The sequence below is a fragment of the Pogoniulus pusillus genome, chromosome 30 (genome assembly GCF_015220805.1).
Source record: "Pogoniulus pusillus isolate bPogPus1 chromosome 30, bPogPus1.pri, whole genome shotgun sequence".
In the NCBI taxonomy this organism is placed as follows: domain Eukaryota; kingdom Metazoa; phylum Chordata; class Aves; order Piciformes; family Lybiidae; genus Pogoniulus; species Pogoniulus pusillus.
In genome coordinates, this window is record NC_087293.1 from 9,124,729 (window position 1) to 9,144,342 (window position 19,614).

Genomic DNA, 19,614 nt, shown 5'->3' on the forward strand with positions numbered 1-19,614 from the left:
AGCCAGTCCTGAGACTGGCCAACCCACGACTCCCTGCTTAGCAAGAAGGACCTGGCAATCCATCCAGATGATTGCATCTGGGCAAATCCACTCATGCAAGGAATTCCCTGCTCTGCAAAGCTTGACCATATGGCTGAAGAATAAGCCATCAAGGGACAGAGGTCTTTGAACTCAAAGCCAGGACTCAGAGGTCCTCAGATCTGGGGTCTGCTTGCTAGATTTTCTGACAGACCCTGTCAAAGCATGGGAATAAACAAAAAAAATCTGGATTTTATCTCATTTTCCCCATAGGTATTTTGTCTGACCCTGGGGTGGTTGCTTAGAGTCAATCTTTGAAAGGACACCTTCAGGTTTCACAGGAAGTTGTAACTGGATGAAGAACTGACAGTTACCCATAGTCAGCACAGGGGCCTAGGGGCTGCTGCACACCATACCATAGCTTTTTGTGAGCTCTGGTTTCAGCAGAACGCAAATGTGAGAGTTTGATGTAAGGTGTTCATAACTCAGAGCCCTCTGTTTGAAGGGTTTTGAATTTCTGGGGGGAAAACTCTTGGCCGCCTCCAAAGTTCAGGAGCTGTGCTAGGAGCCAGAGCTTCCTCCAGCCCAACTCTGCAAATCAGAGTTGCTGAGCTATAATTAACCATATGACACAGCACTCTCCTTTTCTGTAGTTTTAAAGAACTTTGCAGATATTAATGACACATAATTACCATGCTCACAGCACCCTGCCAGACAAAGATATTCCTTTTCTGAACGTGAAGAAACTGGGGCAGCTCAGTGGGCTGCTCACCTGGTAAGGGGCAGCAGCTGCTGGTGGTGAAACAGAGCAGCCTTTCAAAGGATAACAAATTAGGGTGACATCTGCAGTGGCTGCACAGCACTGAAAACTTCAGACAAACCACGAGGACATGGGAAAAATGCTTAAGGGCTGTTTCAGTTTAATTTCTGAATGAATGTATGTTTCATCCCTTTGTTTCCAACACATTTTCTGCACATAGGGTACGGGGGAACATTTCTGCAGCATGAATGTCACATCTCAAAGCCCACTGATGAGAAGGTCTCTTTCCAAGCTCACAGCTGGGGTTTCTCCTTCTTCTGTGAGAGGTTATTAGGGATCCATACTGAATTTAACATCTTTCTGTTGTTCCTGCCAGGATGATTCAAACAGCAAATGCATTTCTCTTTTGGCACAGGCCCTGACTGAATCAGCTTCTCAGACTAGTTCATCACCTAACAGGATCCTAAATTAAGAGTCCACATTTTATATAAAAGGCTGGGTGGATCTGAGATAAAATGGAAGGCAAACCATGAACAGAGGAGGGCACATTCTCTGGGTCTGTATCTGCCTGACACTGCAAACCAGCATCTGCGTTCAGCGCAGAGATGCCCCAAAGGGATTCGTGGGGCAGCAGGAGCCACCAGCTGGGTCTGAGGCTAGAGAGGACACTGCCCACAGCCACCCCACACTGGTGGGACATCGTAACCAGCTCCTTCCCACTGCAGGGCCTTTCTGACTGCTAATACTTTCCAATCTCCTCCTGTATCAGTGTTTTCATGTCCAAATGCCCATCTAAAACTGTTCTTAGTTTTAACTTTAACTAAAAACTCACATGCTTTTTAAAAAACATTTCCCTCTAGGCCACGTGGTGCTTCATCTTCCCTGGCTTTAAGAGCAGCAAGGTGCGAAGAACATGGAGATCTGTGCCCTGTTTCCTCACACCTGATAGAATCCCAGTGAAGGTAGGCAGATCCACCAGCTCGCAGCTTAACACTGAATTTGATTTTGGTGAGGGTTTGGAGTAGCCTTGAGAATTGTGGTAAAGGGTTGGACTTAATGATCTATGAGGTCTCTTCCAACCTTGTTGATAACTGTGATACTGTGATAGTTGTCTGTGGTGTGTATAGGTCTTCTTTTTCCTTAGAATGTTACTATCTCAAACTTGCAGCAGCCTTTTCTGTTGGCTGCTTTAAAAAAAAAAAGTTTCTCTCACTATTAAAGTGCCTTCCAATTAAGCATTTTCTTATATGACAGAGAACACACTGCGTGCAAATTTGCATGCCAGGTACAGCCTGTGGGGCTGTAGCTATGTGTGCCACTCGCAGGTGCAATGCCCTGGTCACAGGCAGATCCCCGACTGCCCCAGCCGCGCTGCACTCATTAGTTGCGTGGGAATGTCTGCGTGTGTCTGCCGATGCTGTTCCTGCCCCAAGCGTCATCACCTGCCCCAAGCATCATCACCTGCCCCAAGCACCATCACCTGCCAGGGCTAAGGACACCTGGCAGACCCCCCGCAGGCGCTACGGCGCACAGGGGGGCGCGGAGCACGCGGGCGGCAGCCCCCAGCGGCCGCGCGGCGCCGGGGCTCGCGCGCCCGCTCACCTGCCAGCGCGCGCGCCCGGGCACGCGGACACACCCCCGCGCTCGGGCACGCGCGAGCAGCGGCGCGGGGCTCCGGCCGCGCGCGCCGCCAGGTGAGCGCACGCGCCCTCCGCGATGGCCAGCGCGCGGCAGGCGCCCGCTCCTCCCGCCCGCTTGGGCGGGGCTGAGCGCGCGGCCCGCGCCGCCCCCCTGTTGCCATAGCGACGGGCCGGGTGCCGCAGCCCTACCTGCGCCTGCGCCGCCGGCCCGGGGCGTCTGTGTGTCCCCCGCTACGGGCGGTAAGTGCCGGCTCAGCCGGGCGCCCCTCGATTTCTTCGGGCTGTTGGTAAGGGGTAACGAGGGCCGGCAGCCGCTGAGCCGCCGGCAGCCGCTGAGCCGCCGGCAGCCGCTGAGCCGCCTGCAGCCGCTGAGCCGCCTGCAGCGAGGGGTGGGCGGCCCGGGGAGGCCGGCGGCGGGACAGAGGGAACCGCCTCGGCACCGCTGCGGAGGGCTGAGCAGGTGAGGGGCTGCGGAGAGGCGGCGGCGGCGGCGCCTGGGATTACGGCGTCCTGCGCCGTTCTCCCCGGGCTGGCTGAGAGAGTGTGGGGGTTTCGGCGCTCTGTCCCGGCCACCTTGGACATTAACGGGATCGTTATTGCCCCGTTCCTGTGTGTGCGGTGGGTGAACGGAATCACTGCTGCGTGTAGGGCTGAGGCCTGTGCCCCCTCATACGCACCTGCCGCCTGTCTTGAGCGCCGTCCCTCCAGGAGACCCCTCCCCACTCGCCGCGGCATTGTGAGGTGGGTCCCTCAGCATCCCCCAGAGGCAGCGGGTGGAGGGTGTGGGGGTGCTCCTATGACTTGGGAGAGGTGGCCGCGGTCCCGAGTCCTTTGCCGGTTGGAGGGGCAGTGAAGAACGATCTGCCGCGGCCGCGATGGGCAAGGGCAGCGGGGCTGTACCGCAGCGGGAACACCGCGGTGTGTGGGAAGAGCTCTGAGAGCCGTGCCTGTCCTAGGGAGTGCTGGCGTGGGACCACAGTGCCTCGTTTTCTCTCCTTAGAGCATAAAAGGCCCCTTTATCTGGTCGCTGGAGCAGCGGAGGAGAAAAGGCGTTATCCTGCAGCTTGCTTTACTCCTGTTTCCGTTTCTGCTGGCTCGGGAGCAAGGAGGGCTCTTCATTCTGGTGGTCAGCGTGTCTAGGCTCAGGAGAGTGCGATCCGCCCGTTCTCCTCCCTCCCAACATCCATCCGCTCAGTTCCGACGGGCAACAGTGGCGCTGCTGACTCCCACCCACACCCACCTGGGCAGCTCTTGCAGCCCAGCCTCTTTCATCTCTTACAGTCTCCTTTTGTATGTTTGCAGTTCAGAAAGCGGCATTTTCACGAGTAACGTAGGGCTTGCAAAGAAGTGGATACATAGGTGGTGTACATTTTGTACTGGGTAGGGAGGAGAGGAGGAGAGCGCTGGCTGCTTGTGGGTATGACGGCAGGGTGGCCTCCGCCGCGGAGACTGTTCCAGCCGCATAGATGCTCTGCTTCCCTACGCAGGGCATGGGGTGGGACAGCAGGGAGAAAGGAGGGGCCCTTCCTTTCTGGATAACAGTGGTATGCGTGCGAGTTTGCTTATTGAATTGTATAAAGCTGAGACAGTGAAGGTAAATCAAAACACAGAAGCGGAGGCAGCCCTCGGGGTGGAATTGTCCATTTTGATCTGCATTGCAGGTGCATAAGAAGCATCCAGGGTACTTGTTGGCTTTGCATAGATCGTAGTGTGCTTAAACTTAAAAAGCTTTATTGATGTTTTTGCAATATAAAGTATGCCTCTTAATTTGAAAAAAAAGGCAAATGGATGTGACTGTAAGTGCAGTATCTTAGTCCATTTAACTTGCTTATTAGTGAATGTAATTCTGTGGTGCGTTGTTATGACTGAACCTGTGGGAGACAGGCAGTTATGCTCTTTAATTGCACATTGCTCTTTGACCTGACTATTTAATGTAAGTGCTTTTTAAACAGATATTGGCAGACTTGTAATATTGTTAATTTTTCAAGGTTTTGGTTGTGCTGAGAATCAGGAGATATTTTTAGTGAAACAACAAAGATCAGAAGGTCATAACAGAGGAAAGTATCAGCTGCTTATGTAGGAAAAAAATAGTATTGGCTAAACGGATGCATAACTACTTGTTTTCATCTTAATACCATACTTCTGCTTAGCTTGTTGAAGATGTCCCTGCTCGTTGCAAGGCGGTTGGATTAGGTGACCTTTAAAGGTCTCTTCCAACCCAAAACATTCTGTCATTCTGAGACTCTTCTCTGTAAAGCTTTCTTCACTGTCCTGTTAGGAAAGACAAATCTCTCATAAGCAATCTGAATGGTCTATGTAGTTTTCAGCCTGGTAGTAGTTGCACACTTTAGAACAGCAGTTTTATTTCAGTTGTTTCCTCCACTTTAGATTTCCAATATAACGGCATAGTTTCAGATATTTTTAATTATTTTTGCATGAGGTTTCTCATTGGAGTTACAGAAGTCAAACTGTTCCTTTTTCTGCCCTAATTCAGGAGTAGGTATTAAGGACAATATATATTTGTTCCTTCAGATCAGCAGTGTTACTCGGTCCTTTAAGCAGAAGTCCCCACTGCTATTATTCCAGAATATGGGCTATAATATAAAGTAAAATATTCCTTGAACATTAAAAACAGTGAGAGGGAATACAGTTGTAATAAATTCATTTGCAAGTTCCATTTTGCTGCTGCCTTCGACTCATTTGTAGGTATCTCACTACTTTTCCATGGCTTAAAAATGATGCTTTAAAGTAGCTGAACTTTGAAAGATCGCTTTTATACCTCAGGATTCACAATGCATTGTGATATTTATGTAAGGAGAATGCTATTATGGAATTCCATGTTTTTTACTCAAGTTGGGGTGTCTAACCTCATTTTTTGTTGTGATTTTTTTTAATGTAGCAAATGGTAGCAGAACAAGCACCTTCATCTTTCTGAATGAAAGCATCTTTAAATGTTTCAGAATTATTTTTGCTGACAAGTCGCACTTTATGTATATATTTGTGTATCTGTGTGTGTCTGTTAGTAACTAACAGTGATGATTTTTTACTGAAAATCAGCCTGCTGTAGCTTGATGCTTCAGAGGAAGTATTTAAGTGTGTTCCGACTTGGCAAGGGCATAGTTTTTTTTCTGTTGCTCGTTTAAAAAAGCAAAACTAGAGATGAAAATAGGAAAGATTTAAGGATTTCTGTGTTTGGGAAAAGGTAGCTGCATGGAAGGTCCCTGGTTTGTCTTTCTGCAGCCTCGTTCATGGCTCCTGCAGCACGCAGTAAAACTGAGGAGCCTTGAAGCTCTGAAACACGCAGACAGATGTCTGTGCCTCAGTGCAGTCTCACGCTGTTGTTATCGACGTGGATGTGCTGCAATAAGCTAATATTGGGTATTCATAACCAGTGCAGACTCTGGCAGAGCGTGTCCTGTCCTGGAACAACGGTACTGAGTGTTGCTGCCCTGATCTGGGTGGAGCTGAGGCAGGGAGGGTGCCCTTTGTTCAGGCAGAAACCTTATCACCAGGGCTCTGGTTTCCTTCCCATCCGCAGCATGCCGAAGCAAACCCTCTGCGCTTTTCTTGCTCACTAATGTGATGTCCGAAAAGGCAGACAAATGTAAGGGACAGTGCGTTTTGGAGAGCCAAGTTTGAATGTTGGCCCCTGGTTGATAGCTGCAGTGCCGTGCCTCAGATTCCTTCACTTGCCCGATGAGACCTGGCATCCTTTGTAGACCTGGCTATTGTATCTTCAGTGCGTGTGTGCCCAGTAAGTCTCTGTGCTCATTTTTAGGTGATAAAAAATCTGTTTTGCTCTAAACAAGGACATCCATCAGTATGGTGGTGTTGGTCAGTATCTCTGTATGATCAGTAAATAATTTTGCCTAATAATGTTTTATGGATCTGTACCAGCTCAATTCTCCTGGTGTGTTATGGAGCACGGACTATAAATGCAGGCAATACATCTACTTACTACTAGAGGTTAGAAGCATGACAAAATATCACTGAAAACAGTTTTCTTGGAGTGTATCAGAACTTCTCTGCAAGCTGTTTGTTTGGGTGTTTTTAAGTAATCCTGGGGGGGGGGGTGAAGCCTTTTATTTGGATTGCTCTTTCTCTCCTGCTACCCACAGGCATGTTTGCTCTCACTTCACTTTGAGAAAACCTTTGGCTGTACTTAGAATACACATCTGCTTGTTGGTCGTAATTATTTGTGTGAAAGACAGGGTTTAAAATCAGTGTTATTTAAAAACATTGCCTGACTGGAAGCTGTAACATTTCGCAGCTTCTCCCTAAACAGAGTGATGTCTGAAAATGCACCAGGGAACAGCAGCTCACTGTAATGTGAGTCAGTGCCCAGAGGGAGGGCACGCAAGGCACAGCATATCCCATCTCTGTGCAGTGAAGGTGGCCAGTGTAAAGTGTCCATCTGCCTGGAAAAGATTGTGTGAGTGATGTCATTAGTGCCAGGTTTCCTTCCTAATAAAAGTAGGTTTGCCTGTTTACTTTGCATTCCTTGTGAAAGCCTGATTTAAGCTGTGTACAGTTTTGTTGTCTCAATTTGAGATACCTGGGTGCTGTAAGTAAGGGTATAAAGGACCTCTGTTTGAAATTCTTGGTCTTGGCATCCTACTTACTTTACCTTCCCCACAAAAAAAAATCTTACACTAGCTTAAGAGAGGGCTTTGACTTAGGTCATCACCACCACTAGATTTCTTTTCATGAGCAGCTCTCAAAACCTTTATTTTAGCAAAGTGGAGACCAATTTGGGTATGTTTGATCATAGTTGCTGTTCTAAAATAATAAAATCAATGGCTTATGAAACAGCATCATGGAACGCATTAGAGAAATGCATACTCCTCAGCCTGCTAAACCTGCTTTTGCTGCTCTGGAGAGCTGCTGTTCCACTAGCTGTTCTCTGTAAATGGATCTCTCCTCAGAGGACAGATTTATTTAACCTGCTGTCCGGCTCCATTGCCTTTGGATGTGTTCCACAAATATTCCAGGTAAACTCTGAGACTCATCATTTCTGTGCTTCTTGCAGTAGGAGCTCAAGCTCAGGTGAGTGAGCCTGGGCTGGTGCTGCTGCAGGAAGCAGTTCTGTCTGTGCCCCCCACCCCTGCCCTGGTTACAGAGTTATTTATATTGTGGGTTTTTTCCCACCTTCCCCATCAGCTGCACAGGTGCCTGCAGTGCTGCATGGTGAGCCTGTCACTGACAAACAGCCGGTGGAAAAATGGGTTTGTTGTCAGCTGGACCAGTTCCCTGCGCCTGTTCAGTGAGTGACCGGGGAAGTGATTGCAAAGCATTTCAGCAATGCCACACTAAATTCTTGCTCGGTTTGTGCAAGTGGAAGGGGCAAGGCAAAGTCACAGCCAGGCTGGCTACCTGAATAGTTGTATGCCTGTGTGGGGCAGGTTACTTTCCTGATATGGGGAGGAAAAATGGCCAACGATAGAATACTATGTCTATGGAATGTAGATGAAAACAGTGTAGTAATTTTTTTGGGTTATGCTTCAGCAAACTCTCAGAACTGGCACACTTTTAAAATGACACAAATACATTTTCCTTGAGTTCTTGTGTGATTCACGTGTTACTGATGAAAAGAGGACATGAAGTATTCATAAGTGAATAGTTGATATCTGGAGCAAAACACTTCCACAGTACAGTGTTTTTTTGCAAACATGAATTTGGAGTTTACGTGTCCTTCTACAAAAACCCTCCCACAGCACCTTACTGACCCAGCTGTAACTGAACCTGGAGAACTTTATTAATGATTTTGAAAGAAATAGAATCAGGCTCATTTTTAGCTGTAACATTGACACTGCATTAGTCTGGGAAACTGAAGATTTATTTTCCTTGTCATTCCCCTTCTGTTAAAAGAAATTTGCTTTACTGGAAAGATGAGCATGTGTCTTTGCAGTGTTATAACTGACTGTTTGTGGTTGGAGTACTGTGACTTTGATGGGGGTTCTATTAAAGTGACAATCCATTTCATCCTCTGATGAAATTAATAGAACAGGAATAGCACCTGTTCCAAAGACTTGACTCGTTCCTCTAAATCCTGTACACTTACTCATGAGAGCTTTTACTGTCACAACAGTAAAAATTACATGGACTTCATCAGCATTACTGTTCTTTTGAAGTGTTAGTGTTATTTAGTTAGTGCCTTGTTGTCTCTGGCATGAATTATGGCCAAATGTAGGTCGTTTTCAGGCAGAGTAAGCTGCATAGCTGTACTCTGGTACCGGTCAGAGTAAATTGTCTCTGTAGAATGCTGTTGCAGGACCATTTGATTTCATTCTGTGTCACAGTGGGAATCTTAACATTTGATGAGTCTGCTTCCAGTCTGACAGCCCTGGAGTCGAGTGGTCTCAAGGACAGGAAGAACTCATGAATTATCCCTGTCAGTGCTCCTGACTTCAGGTAGACAGACATGTAAGCAGTCAGCCATGTCTGTGCAGAGTGCCAGCTTGTTCATTTTGAGCATCAAGAATTCATTCCAGGAGTGTGCTTGATCCTTCCTGCTGCCATAACAATTGTTGTAGGAGTAACAAAAAAATACTTTTTTACTGAAATACTAAAACCTGTGCTTCCTCAGGGATTTTAAGAGATCAGCTGTAAAGAGCTAGCCAAATCTCTGACCAGAAAACAAAGGGGAAGGCAGACAAAGAAAAAACCTGAGTAGAATGGCATTGAAGAGCAGTAGAAATAGAAAAAGAACTGAGAAAGCAGAATCATGACATTCCTCTGGGAGGAGTGGCCTATTTCCCTTTTCCCCTCTGTTGTCTCCAGGAAAGAACTAACAATTTTGCTTGGCTTAAAACACACAAACTAAAGGAATATGAAGATGAGTTGTTGGGACAATAATTACATATGAACACTGTTACACTTCAGCAGAGAAGGCAGAGGAAAAAGGGGACGGAGTTGCTGCTGTGAGGTATACTTGTTCCCGATTAGGAAGCAGTGGGGATGGACACTGGGAAGGTGGCTGAGCAGGACTAGCAAGTAGCCAGTTGAAAGCATGACTTAAAAAAATGTTGAGCAGCTACAGTGGTTTAGCCCCTTGCACAGATGAGTGAGGGGTGAACATCAATCTGAGAGGGGGTATTAGGCTGCTACTAAATGTCACTGTTGCCAGATTTACATGAGTAGAAGTACAGTGGCATTGGGCTGGTAGGGCTTAGAGCAAATGTCCAAGCAGAAAGATGACAAAGTTCTGGAAGTGGCCGTAGGGACAGGAGGGTTTCCTTTGCTATGTCCTTGGAAATAAGCTGAGCAAACACTTGGGGATGGCATATGCCTGTGGAGATGCAGAGCTGATCTAAGCAAGGAGTGTCAGTCAGCTGGGCATTTTATCACTGGAGCTGCATTCCTTAGAAACGCTTGGTCAGTTCAGCGAGTCTTTACATTGGAGAGTGACTAGAACCCCGAAGGCCCTTCCAAGAAGACTCCTCTGATCTTAATTAGCTCTAGAAATTCTCTTTCATATAGCGTTACAAAAAGCATTTGGGGAATTTGCCTCATTTTGAGAGGACACTGGCTAGATACCAGTTGAGAAGGAGGTGTCTGCCTCCCCATACATGTCTCAAGAAGATCTGCATCAGTGTTGGCAGGAGTTAAAGCAGCTTCTCAGGTGACAGTCACCTCATCTGTGTGAAAGGAGGTTATTGTGTTTTGTTTAGTGGATACCAAAGAGGAATGAAAATGCTAAGTAACTGCAGTTGTTTGGGCTTCGTTCCAGTAGTTTCCTTTGGACAGCACCTAAAGCCATAGATCAGCATCTCTCTCCTCTTATCTTGCAGCAGGCTATCAGGATAGTCTGATTTTGTGCAAAGGCACCTAATGCACAGCCAGATGCTTGTGGCCTTGAAATGTTTTGAACGCTATCGAAATAGTTAAGATCTGAAAAGACCTGCAGCCTGCTTATCTGCAAGGCAAGCTTTGCCTGCTAAATGTTAGCGATTGTTCACGGTGAGCACGTGAAGAAGCTGCATTTTGGAAGCATTTTGTTTATTCTCATTTTCAGTGCAAGATTTTGGGTTTTGCTTCCTTTTTAAGCTGAAGTACACTTGCAAAAGAGGCAGTGCAAGGGAGCTTCCAAGAATGTTGTTTAAGTTACCTTTCCCACTTTGCTGGAAGATGAGGGCTTAGGTAGGTGCAGCAGGGATTAAAGTGTTGCACTTAACGTTCCCAAGGGAACGCTGTTTTGTTGATTCCGTTTGTTCTTCCCAGGCTATGTTAAAGAGAAACTGTGCCTCCATTGTTTGGAGGGCTTGAGGCTCAGTCTTTGGGCTGTGTCTAGAAACATGAGACATCTTGCATGTTTCAAGGGTCATACCGTAGTGTGCAGCTTGTGTACCGCCCACAGATTGGACATTGCTGGTGTTGGCATAAGGCTTGCTGTGGGAGAGGAGATGCGTTACCAGTGCAGTGGTGAACTCTGCAGTGCCCCTTTTAGTGTTTTGGCATCCTCGTCAAATAAGAGGCATGCTTCTGGCAGGAGTTTGCCTAGCTGGACATTGCACAATTCCTTCTGTATAGAACTATGGCAAACTCTTTTTTCAAAGAGCTGCTATGGAGACAAGGGGGGGAAATGTGACCTAAGTGTGTGGTGGGTATGTGTATAGCTTCTTCCCAGCACTGGCTTAACCCACCTGATGAACTCAGCCAGAGATGGGTTGCTCCAAAAGCTGTTCCACCGATTGCTGTGGTGAGAGTGGATTGCTCACCCAGGCTGTTAAGGGCTCAGCTGACTTTTGCTCTCTCTCTCTCTCTCTTTTGTGCTTTTTGATCACAGCCTTACACTTGGCTGCACATTCATCCTTGTTTCAGAGAGCAGGAGATGAAATCAGTTTAGTGCAATCCCAGACCTGCTTTGTGGGATTTCCTCCCTCAAACCCCAATGAGAGATGTACCTGAAAAGATTTGATTTCATTTTCTGCTTTAGACCTCCCAAGACTGAGTTTTCTGTAGGATCTGAGATGCCCACCAGAGCAGTCATTGGGTGATCTGTGACTGTGCATGCTATGAGCCAAGCAACTAGGCCTTTAGAATTGCTGAGGAACTTGGAGTAGCTGCACATCCTGCTAGCTAATCTGTGAATTAAGGCAAACAGTCTGCACTGGGAAGAGATGGGGAAATGTTCACTGACTTCTAGTAAAACAAACAAATATTTCCATTTAATTTTATTTCTTTCTTTTTCATTGCTACTTCTGAGTCTGTTCCCATTTTGAAAGCTTTCTGGCTGAGACTGTATGGATCAGAGGATCTCAACTTGCAGTGTATCCAATGAGCTGCTGACAAATTTGAGGCTAATATTCAATGTTTTAAGCAATCGTAGTAACTTTCACTAGTAGTATACTTGAGAGTGCAGAACTAGAGGTGCTTTTGATTCGTAAGAGCTTTTTCAAGCTTCAGTACATTGTTTAATTTTGTGACAATTGTCAATGGCTTTGTCTTTAAAAATTAACTCCTCTTTTCTGTGTGGTGTCCTTTGATCCTTACACGACCTAAATAAACAAGAGTGTTGACGAGTTGTGAGATGCTGTGAACTGTACAAAATATGAAAAGAGAAAGGAAAACCTTCAGTGTGTTAATAACCCAGAAAGAGAAAGGAAAACCTTCAGTGTGTCAATAACCCAGTTATTCAAATGAAACTTTGTACAAGATGCCTCCCCTGTCATAAATCAGCATAGTGCCATGCTGCCACTTCTTGGAACAATCCAAAACATGCCACCTACAAAACACCAATTTCAGCCAGTGTGCTTTGAAGTGATTGAGCTGGGTGGGATTTTTAAGAGCATAATTTATCTAAATCATAACAATTTGGACAAGAAACAGCATTGAGTCACTGTTGAATCAAGTAATGTCTCCTTGTCGCTCTGTCCTGGGAAGCGAGCATCTTGGAGGGTCGCAGCCAGCATGTCTTCTCTCACAGGTTTTGTCCCTTTACAAAACATACATGGTGGCTCCAGGCTCTCTAAGATGAACCTTTTTTTCAGTGTTTTTCAAATATTTATTTGCAAGGACTGAGCTATAAGTTACTGCTTGTTGCTGGTGATGAAGGCTTGGTCCGTTCAGATTATAGGTTCAGGCAAAAGCTACCGTTAGTTCCCGTTGTGACAGAAAAGGCTTTGGGATAGCATGTGTAGGTTGTTCTCTCACCCAGTGCTGACAGTGAGCAGAGTTCCTTTTGGGAAATACATTTCTTGATTTAAAAATCTCTCCTGATCCTTGGTGTACCCTGCAGTCAGAGCTTCAGCTCTGGCAAGTGAGGGCATGGGCTCTTGCAGGCTTTATTCTGTTGTACCCAGTCGGCAGGAGTTTAATGAGCACTTAAGAAATTGGATGATTCAGTAAAGTTTTGGTCTGTCTGAAGTCAGCTCTGCAAATGAGATGATGTCCTTTGAAAATGTAAAACAGCTGAAATATCAATCCTTAAAATCAGTTGTGCCCTGAAGTAATTGCTATGGACCATGTAGTCCCTCCTCAGTCCTTCAACACCATGGGCAGTGAGAGGTGCCCATGCAGCATAGCCTCTGCTGCCAGGGCATGGGAAGCACTCGTGGCTCAGGGCTGCTCTTCAGCCGTCACAGAGCCAGAGCCTGTGTGCACAACCCAGGAGCATGCCGTCGAAATACTTTTTGGTCCATAATTTTTGCATGCTTGTTAGTGACGGTGATTGTGAAATGAGCTGTTCCACTCAACAAAGCACAGGCTAGCACCACTGCCCCTGTTCTTCTTAAGCACTGAATTTAATCTTCAATCTCTGTTATAAAGTAACCAGGAGCTCTGCTTTGGCCCTTGCGCAGAATGGATTCCTTGAAAATCTTTTGCGCCTTCACTTCCTTTCTTTTTACAATCAAATATATGCTTCTGTAGGATAAGTCAGTTGATGATGCTGCCAGTTGGGGTCCTACACAACATCAGGTAGGCTCTGTGTGTAATTTCTCTTGCCCTCAGGTGCTTTAGTGCTTTACCAAGTTGCAGGAGCACTGAGTCTGCTGTTCTTTTGGGGACTTAAAACTATGAAATGTAACACGAGGCTGAGATGTGTTTAGGAATGACAAAAGTGTGTTACTTGGAGTGTATGCCCTGCCTATTTCAAACTTGTGGAGTCAAATTTTTGTCATAAAAACTACACACCCTCAGAAGCCAAATAGAAAACACTCAACATGGCAGGAGGAGCCCATTAAGGTGCCTGTGGGGCAGCCAGAGGACAGAATTAGGTCTGGCTTCTGCATGACATGTGGTCCTGTAATTACAGACCAGCTGTAAAGCCATTGCGGATGGTTGTCCGGGCAACAGCAGTCCTGATTCTTTCCTTATCTCTGTAACCTAAATACTGTAATTGTTTTTACAAACCACACAGATAACCCAGTTGAGCCCTTGGTGCTGGAAGGATGAAGCTGATGCTCCTAGTGTTTAACTCGGCACCCAAACCTCCTGCCTCTTTGGCTGGGCTCCTTTGGCAGCAAGAGAGGACTGCTGCATCTCCCAGCTCTGGCAGCTATGGGGGGTGCAGAGGCACTGCACAGACCTTCTGACTTCTGGTGGTTGGCATGGGGCTGTGGCAGAGTTCCTTCACGAGTTTCTCCTGCTGTGGCTTGTGTAGTTCCCACTCAGTGTGTGCTGGTACCTGATGCTGCTGTCCTTGTGAGCCCGGCCTGTGCACTGATGTCGTCATGCTCCTGAGCTGCTCAGGAAGGTGGCAGCTGCCATTCCAGCATCTTCAGCAAGCTTCCTAAGCATGGCAGCTTTCTTACTGAAGAAACTGAAAGTGTAGTAGTGTGGAGTTAAGAACGTGCATTTCTGGAAAGTTCTGCTCATGTGGACCCAGCAGCCTCCATAATCCAGCCACTGGCATCCTGTCATCACTGCTTGTTCTTGCTAGCCTGCTTACTTTCACTAGGAAACAGGACAGCAAACCAAGTCAAGTCGTGACAGACTTGGTGACTGCTATCAGCAGGGACGTGCTAACTCCTGTTTGTGCTTCTCCAGCAGCTCCTTCAGGTTACTCCTTGAAATGTCATAGAGCCCCAAGGCACAGTCGGTGCTCCTTCACAAGAAGCACCTGGCTGTGCCTTGTGTGAGCAGCTATTTCAGGAGCTATTTCTACATCTGTATCAGAGAATTCATTTGGGAGTCTATCTCCAGCTCTATCAGAGGGATGCTTCTCAGCAGCTTGGCCCATGAGTATACATAAAACCCTTTGTTGCCTTCTTAGAAGCAGTAGTACCACTGGCAGCACAGAGGTCCACCGGCAGCACAGAGGTCTTCACAGAGGCTGTTTCAGCATCATACAGTTCAACCATTTCTGCTGTTATTTGAGCCCAAGCACTGCTGTATTCCAGGCCTGGTTTAGTAAGGCTGTTCTGCAAGGGAAACTCAGCAACAGAACAGTTCTCCATGTATGTACTTAGACCCTGGGCAAGAAAAATCTGTTTTCTCTTGCAGTGAAGCATTGTCTTTGTCACATGTCCTACCCCTGTCAGCAGGGGTCTGTCTCTGGTGCCAGGGGGCCTGCACCAGGTACAGGACTCTCGGCTGGCATAGCTGAGGACATGCAATAGCAGCAGCAGCTCCTGAGCACACACCAGCTGAGGTGCCCTGTAGCAGCCATGTCATGGCCCACGATGGGCCTGGCTGTGTGTTACACTCCCTGTTCTGCGTTTCTCTTTAGAGATGGTGCATTTTAGTGCTCTCTGCCTTGTTCTTGTCCAGGGATATCCCTGTACCTCTAGGGAGAAGTGGAGACCCCTAACAAGCCAGAGGGACATAGTAGCCCATTTCACAGAACTCTACTTTTATGTTCTAACAGGATTAGTGACTTAGTCTGTCTGAAGTTAATCCTTTAAATGTGTTAACTCCAAACAAATGAGTTCCCTCCACTGGCCTAGAGTATAATTAGGCTTTCTATGAAACTTGGATCATGTCTGTTAGAAAACAGTCAGGAACAGTTTGCACATCAATTCGCTCAGGTCAAAACTCAGCTGTTCTGATCCTGCCTGTAGAGTGTGAAGCTCTGCAGCTGCCCAGTAATTCCCCATTACAGTTCTGCTTCTGTTTACTGACAGGGTAGCTGCCCGTCAGGATGGCAGCATCAAACCTGGAGAACCAACTGCAGAGTGCCCAGAAGAACCTGCTGTTCCTGCAGCGAGAGCATGCCAACACGCTGAAGGGCCTGCACGCTGAGATTCGACGCCTGCAGCAGCACTGTACAGGTACCTGTCAGAGGGCGCTCGATTCTTTCACCAGGAATGGAGCCAACGCTTCCTGCCTCGGCACTGAAACCGCAGCAACCAGACTCTGCTCCAGGGTGTGTTTAGGGGCATCAGGTGTAGCTCAGGCATAACTGTCTGATCGTTAAGCAGAGACGGTTTTATTTGGTTGCAGTTGTTTCAAGGATTGGATAATTGGCAGCAGGTGGCAATTAACTCTTCTGCTGGGGGGGAAGAGTTAGGTATTGAAGTATGCCATTGTAAACATGCTTACCAGGGGAATGTGGAGTAGATGATGGTGTTGTAACTAAATTAAACAACTCTTTCCTCAGATTTAACCTATGAACTGACTGTGAAGAGTTCAGACCTGTCAGGTAAGGAATGCAGTGGTTTCTTCTAACATTCACATGAAACTCCCTCATCTTTGTCAGTGTTTATTTTTTTCTCCATTACAAGTAAGTGAGAACTCTTTGCACTGAGGATGTTGATAAATTTGAAGTGTGTAAAGGCAGTTTTCTACTTGCCAGACTTGCTGTTATTTATGAAGGTAATGTAACAAGTTTTTTTTACCAAGGTCATTCAGAAAATCTGTGAAAGAGCCAGGAACAGACTGCAGAACTGCTGACTCCTTTTACCGGACAGTCAGTTCCCTGCATGCTCTATGGGAACACAAGTTTTCTGCCCCTGATATTCATGCCTCAACTGGTACTGTAATTATACCACAAAGCTTCTATGGTTGTGCATATACATAAATATATACACACAGAGACAGACACATGTACATAGATCTGCACAGCTGCACACAGATCCACACAGAGGAGTTATTTCAGATGTATTGTTATCAGCAGGTGAAGCACAAGAATCAGCTACGCCCTGGGAGTAACCTCAGGGATCAGGGACAGTGTGGGACAGATAAGAGAGAAGATGGGCAAATTTATTTTCAGTATGGAATCACGGGAATAGCACCAGCTCATCTTTAAAAGCTGTCTTAATGCATCTGAAGATGAGACAGTTGCAACAGTATTACTGTGTCTTTGGGATTTCTCTAATCCTTTGAGATGGCAGAGGAACCTTATTACACTGTTTTATTTAGTGGCTGTTGTTAACTTGAAGCACTTCTTTTTTCCTGTTCTTCTAGAAAATGGTAGCTCAAGGAGTGAAGAACTCAGAAGAAAGTGTGAAGATCTGGAAGCTCAGCTGAAAGCCAAAGAGGCTGAAAATAATGAGTTACTGAAAGAACTGGAACAAAAGAATGCAATGATAATGGTGCTGGAAAATACTATTAAAGAAAGAGAAAAGAAGTATTTGGAAGAGTTAAAAATGAAAAGCCATAAGCTCAACATGTTGTCGAGTGAACTAGAGCAGAGAGCAAGCACTATTGCTTATTTAACTTCTCAGCTGCATGCTACCAAGAAGAAGCTGATGAGTTCAAGTGGAACTTCAGAGGGGACCCCTTCTGGCAGTCCTGTGTTGTCCAACTATAAGCCCTCCCCTCCCAAAGACAAACTGCCGGAGACGCCACGGCGCAGAATGAAGAAGAGCCTGTCCACACCGCTCAACCCTGAGTTCGAAGAGGCCTACAGAATAGGGTCAGATAGCCGGAAGCTGCTGCTGAGAGAGCCTGTGGATGCCATGCCCGATCCCACCCCGTTTCTGCTGGCCAGGGAAACAGCAGAGGTGCACCTTATTAAGGAGAGGCCATTGGTCATTCCACCCATTGCTTCGGATCGTGCGTCTGGCGAATCGCAGAGCCCGGCCCGAGAGAAGCCGCACAAGGCACATATTGGGGTGGCTCATCGCATCCACCACGTCACACCGTCCCAGCCCCAGCCCGAGGTTGAAACACTGGCAGTGGATCAGGTCCACGGAAGCAAAGTGGTCAGAAAGCACTCAGGGACAGACAGAACTGTTTGAGTAAAACCTCTGGCACGCTCTACTCTGGCTCCTTATGCACTGTGAACCTGTAGGATGACTAGCACCTGCAGTAACGTTTCTTTTGACGCCCCATGCATGCCAAACTTCTTCCAGATCCATCCTTAATAGATTGTGCTCCTCTGATGAACTCCCTCTAGGACTGTGTCCGTATGGCAAGGTATAGAACTCCTACATGCTGTGGCCAAATCAGGGTACCCAACTGCTTGCTTCTGAGCACTGCTCTGTTACCATCACTCCGGGTGTGGACAGAGGAACAGGCTGCGTTATTAACTGGTGTTAGCGACATCACCCTACCCCAACCCTGCAGTGACAGGTGTAGGCCACTAGCACGAACCCCTCAGTGGGTCCTTTGTCTTCACTCTGTATGTAAACACAGCACCCACAAACCCTGACCGCCAGACAAAGCCTTTCTTGCAGCAGCGCTGGAACCAGTACACCTGGTTCCATCTTAAGTGGAACTAAGGACATCTCTGCCTTCACATGCACATGCTCTGGATTGCAAATGTGGCCATAGGTTCTCTTCCTCAAAAATCCTGAGAGTCCCAGCAAGCATTACTTGATTAATCCTAATTACTTTGCTTTGTAGCTTTGTTTAAATGCAAAATGGGGAGATGGGTGGACAAAGCACCCTTTAAAAAGCTGACTGATCCTCATAGAGTTCAAACAGAGGTTGTCTGGGGGAGGTTGTTTGGTTGCTTTTTTTAATGGTATGGCTCCCTCACACCTCTGACACTAGTCAGTGCACTGCACTTGTAGCACCTTCCAGACTGGCTCAGAGCTCCTTTTCCAGGGAGAAAGCGTAGCTGGCTGTCCAGTGTAGAAATGGGTCTTGATGCTCTAACCTGCACTTTTTTTGTAAAGGGATTATTTTTGTTTCCTAAAAAGCTTTGTTATGTTCTGGACATCATCAGGCACTGCTGGCTTCTGCTAGCTTAGCAACCTGAGCTGTCCCTCTAAGATATGTGTGTGTTTTAGTTCTAAATGTAGGTGATGTAACCAATCCATAGAGGAGGAGAACCTGACATCCTTGATTTTTATCCTTGTGGATTGGGATGGCCTTGCCTTGCACTTGCCCTGGTTCCCCTACCCCTTTCTAGTAAGTGACAGGTAGACTCTATAGCTGTTAGATGACTTATTTTTGTTGTTACTATTTTTCCTAGGACAGAAAGGCATACTGAGAGCTGTGAGAGGATGTAATTTTAGGAAAGGAGCACAAATTTGACCATTTTTCTTAAATTCTGATTAGCACCTCCAGCTCACCTCTGCTTCACTCTTGTCTGCAGCCTCTGAGTAGGACCAGCAAGAACCAATGGCTCCCAAATGCTGCTAAGCTTACGATGTGCCTTCAAAAACTTGGAACGCATAATCTCTGTGAAAGCTAATGAAGGATCCCTGCCTGTCCTCGTTCCTGCCCTGTGCCAGCTGTATCTGCCCCCTCGTAAGCTTCACCTGCTGCTGTGTGTTGGTGCGTGTCTCCCTCCAGAGCCTTGGAGCACTCTCAGCTTCTCCCACAAAGGCACTGGCAGGATGACAAAAGCTGTTCTTCCTAACTGTGGTACTGCTATATTTCCTGTGCAGCATGACACCTTCCAGCAGGGCTGTTCCCAGTCAGAGAGGGGTTGAACATCTACTAGCCCAAGGCCCCCAGTGCCCTGCCCCTGCGCACCCTCACCACTTGGTCACTTGCTTTTCTGAAGCCCAAGAGCCACTCTCAGCACCACACCTTGCCAGTGGTGTGGTAGGGTCAACATGAGGAACAGCGGGGAGAGGAGAAAAAGGTTGGTTAAACTGTTTGTTATTCTGTGGTTTACTCCTAAGTGTATTGCATTAACCAGCAGTGGGTTGGGTTGTTTTGGTGGGTGTTGCCATATTTTTATGGTGATCTCTTGTATGACTGATCTACCTGCCACTTGGTGGAGGCTGATGGAAGGCACCGCTTCTAAGCACAGAAGTGATGCTTTGGGCAATTAAAAACATTTCTTACAACCATACAGGCAAACCATGGTCTTTGTGGGGTTGGGGAGGAACTTCAAACCTCTTAGTTGTCCTAGAC

The 19,614-nt window shown here is 46.9% G+C and overlaps 2 protein-coding genes across 6 annotated transcripts; both read left to right on the top strand.

Moving 5' to 3' along the window:
• The first annotated feature begins 1,669 nt into the window (after positions 1–1,669).
• CCDC92 (coiled-coil domain containing 92) lies at positions 1,670–19,550 on the top strand. Of its 5 annotated transcripts, none has more exons than XR_010307866.1 (5): positions 2,552–2,658; positions 15,483–15,629; positions 15,959–16,000; positions 16,765–17,718; positions 18,845–19,550. XR_010307866.1 is itself a non-coding variant. In XM_064168517.1 (5 exons), the coding sequence occupies exons 3-5, from the start codon at positions 15,500–15,502 to the stop codon at positions 17,538–17,540; spliced, it is 948 nt and encodes a 315-aa protein (XP_064024587.1). In that variant the 5' UTR covers positions 2,684–2,878; positions 3,067–3,159; positions 15,483–15,499; the 3' UTR covers positions 17,541–19,550. The 5 variants fall into 5 exon arrangements, 4 of the variants coding, with proteins under 4 accessions (XP_064024588.1, XP_064024585.1, XP_064024587.1 ...); XM_064168517.1 differs by lacking the exon at positions 2,552–2,658 and adding exons at positions 2,684–2,878; positions 3,067–3,159 and having other exon boundaries at positions 16,765–19,550; XM_064168518.1 differs by lacking the exon at positions 2,552–2,658 and adding an exon at positions 1,670–1,740 and having other exon boundaries at positions 16,765–19,550.
• LOC135189071 (basic proline-rich protein-like) lies at positions 2,193–2,882 on the top strand. Its single transcript, XM_064169050.1, has one exon. It carries the CDS (start codon positions 2,193–2,195, stop codon positions 2,880–2,882), a length of 690 nt encoding a protein of 229 aa, XP_064025120.1.
• Positions 19,551–19,614: the final 64 nt, after the last annotated feature.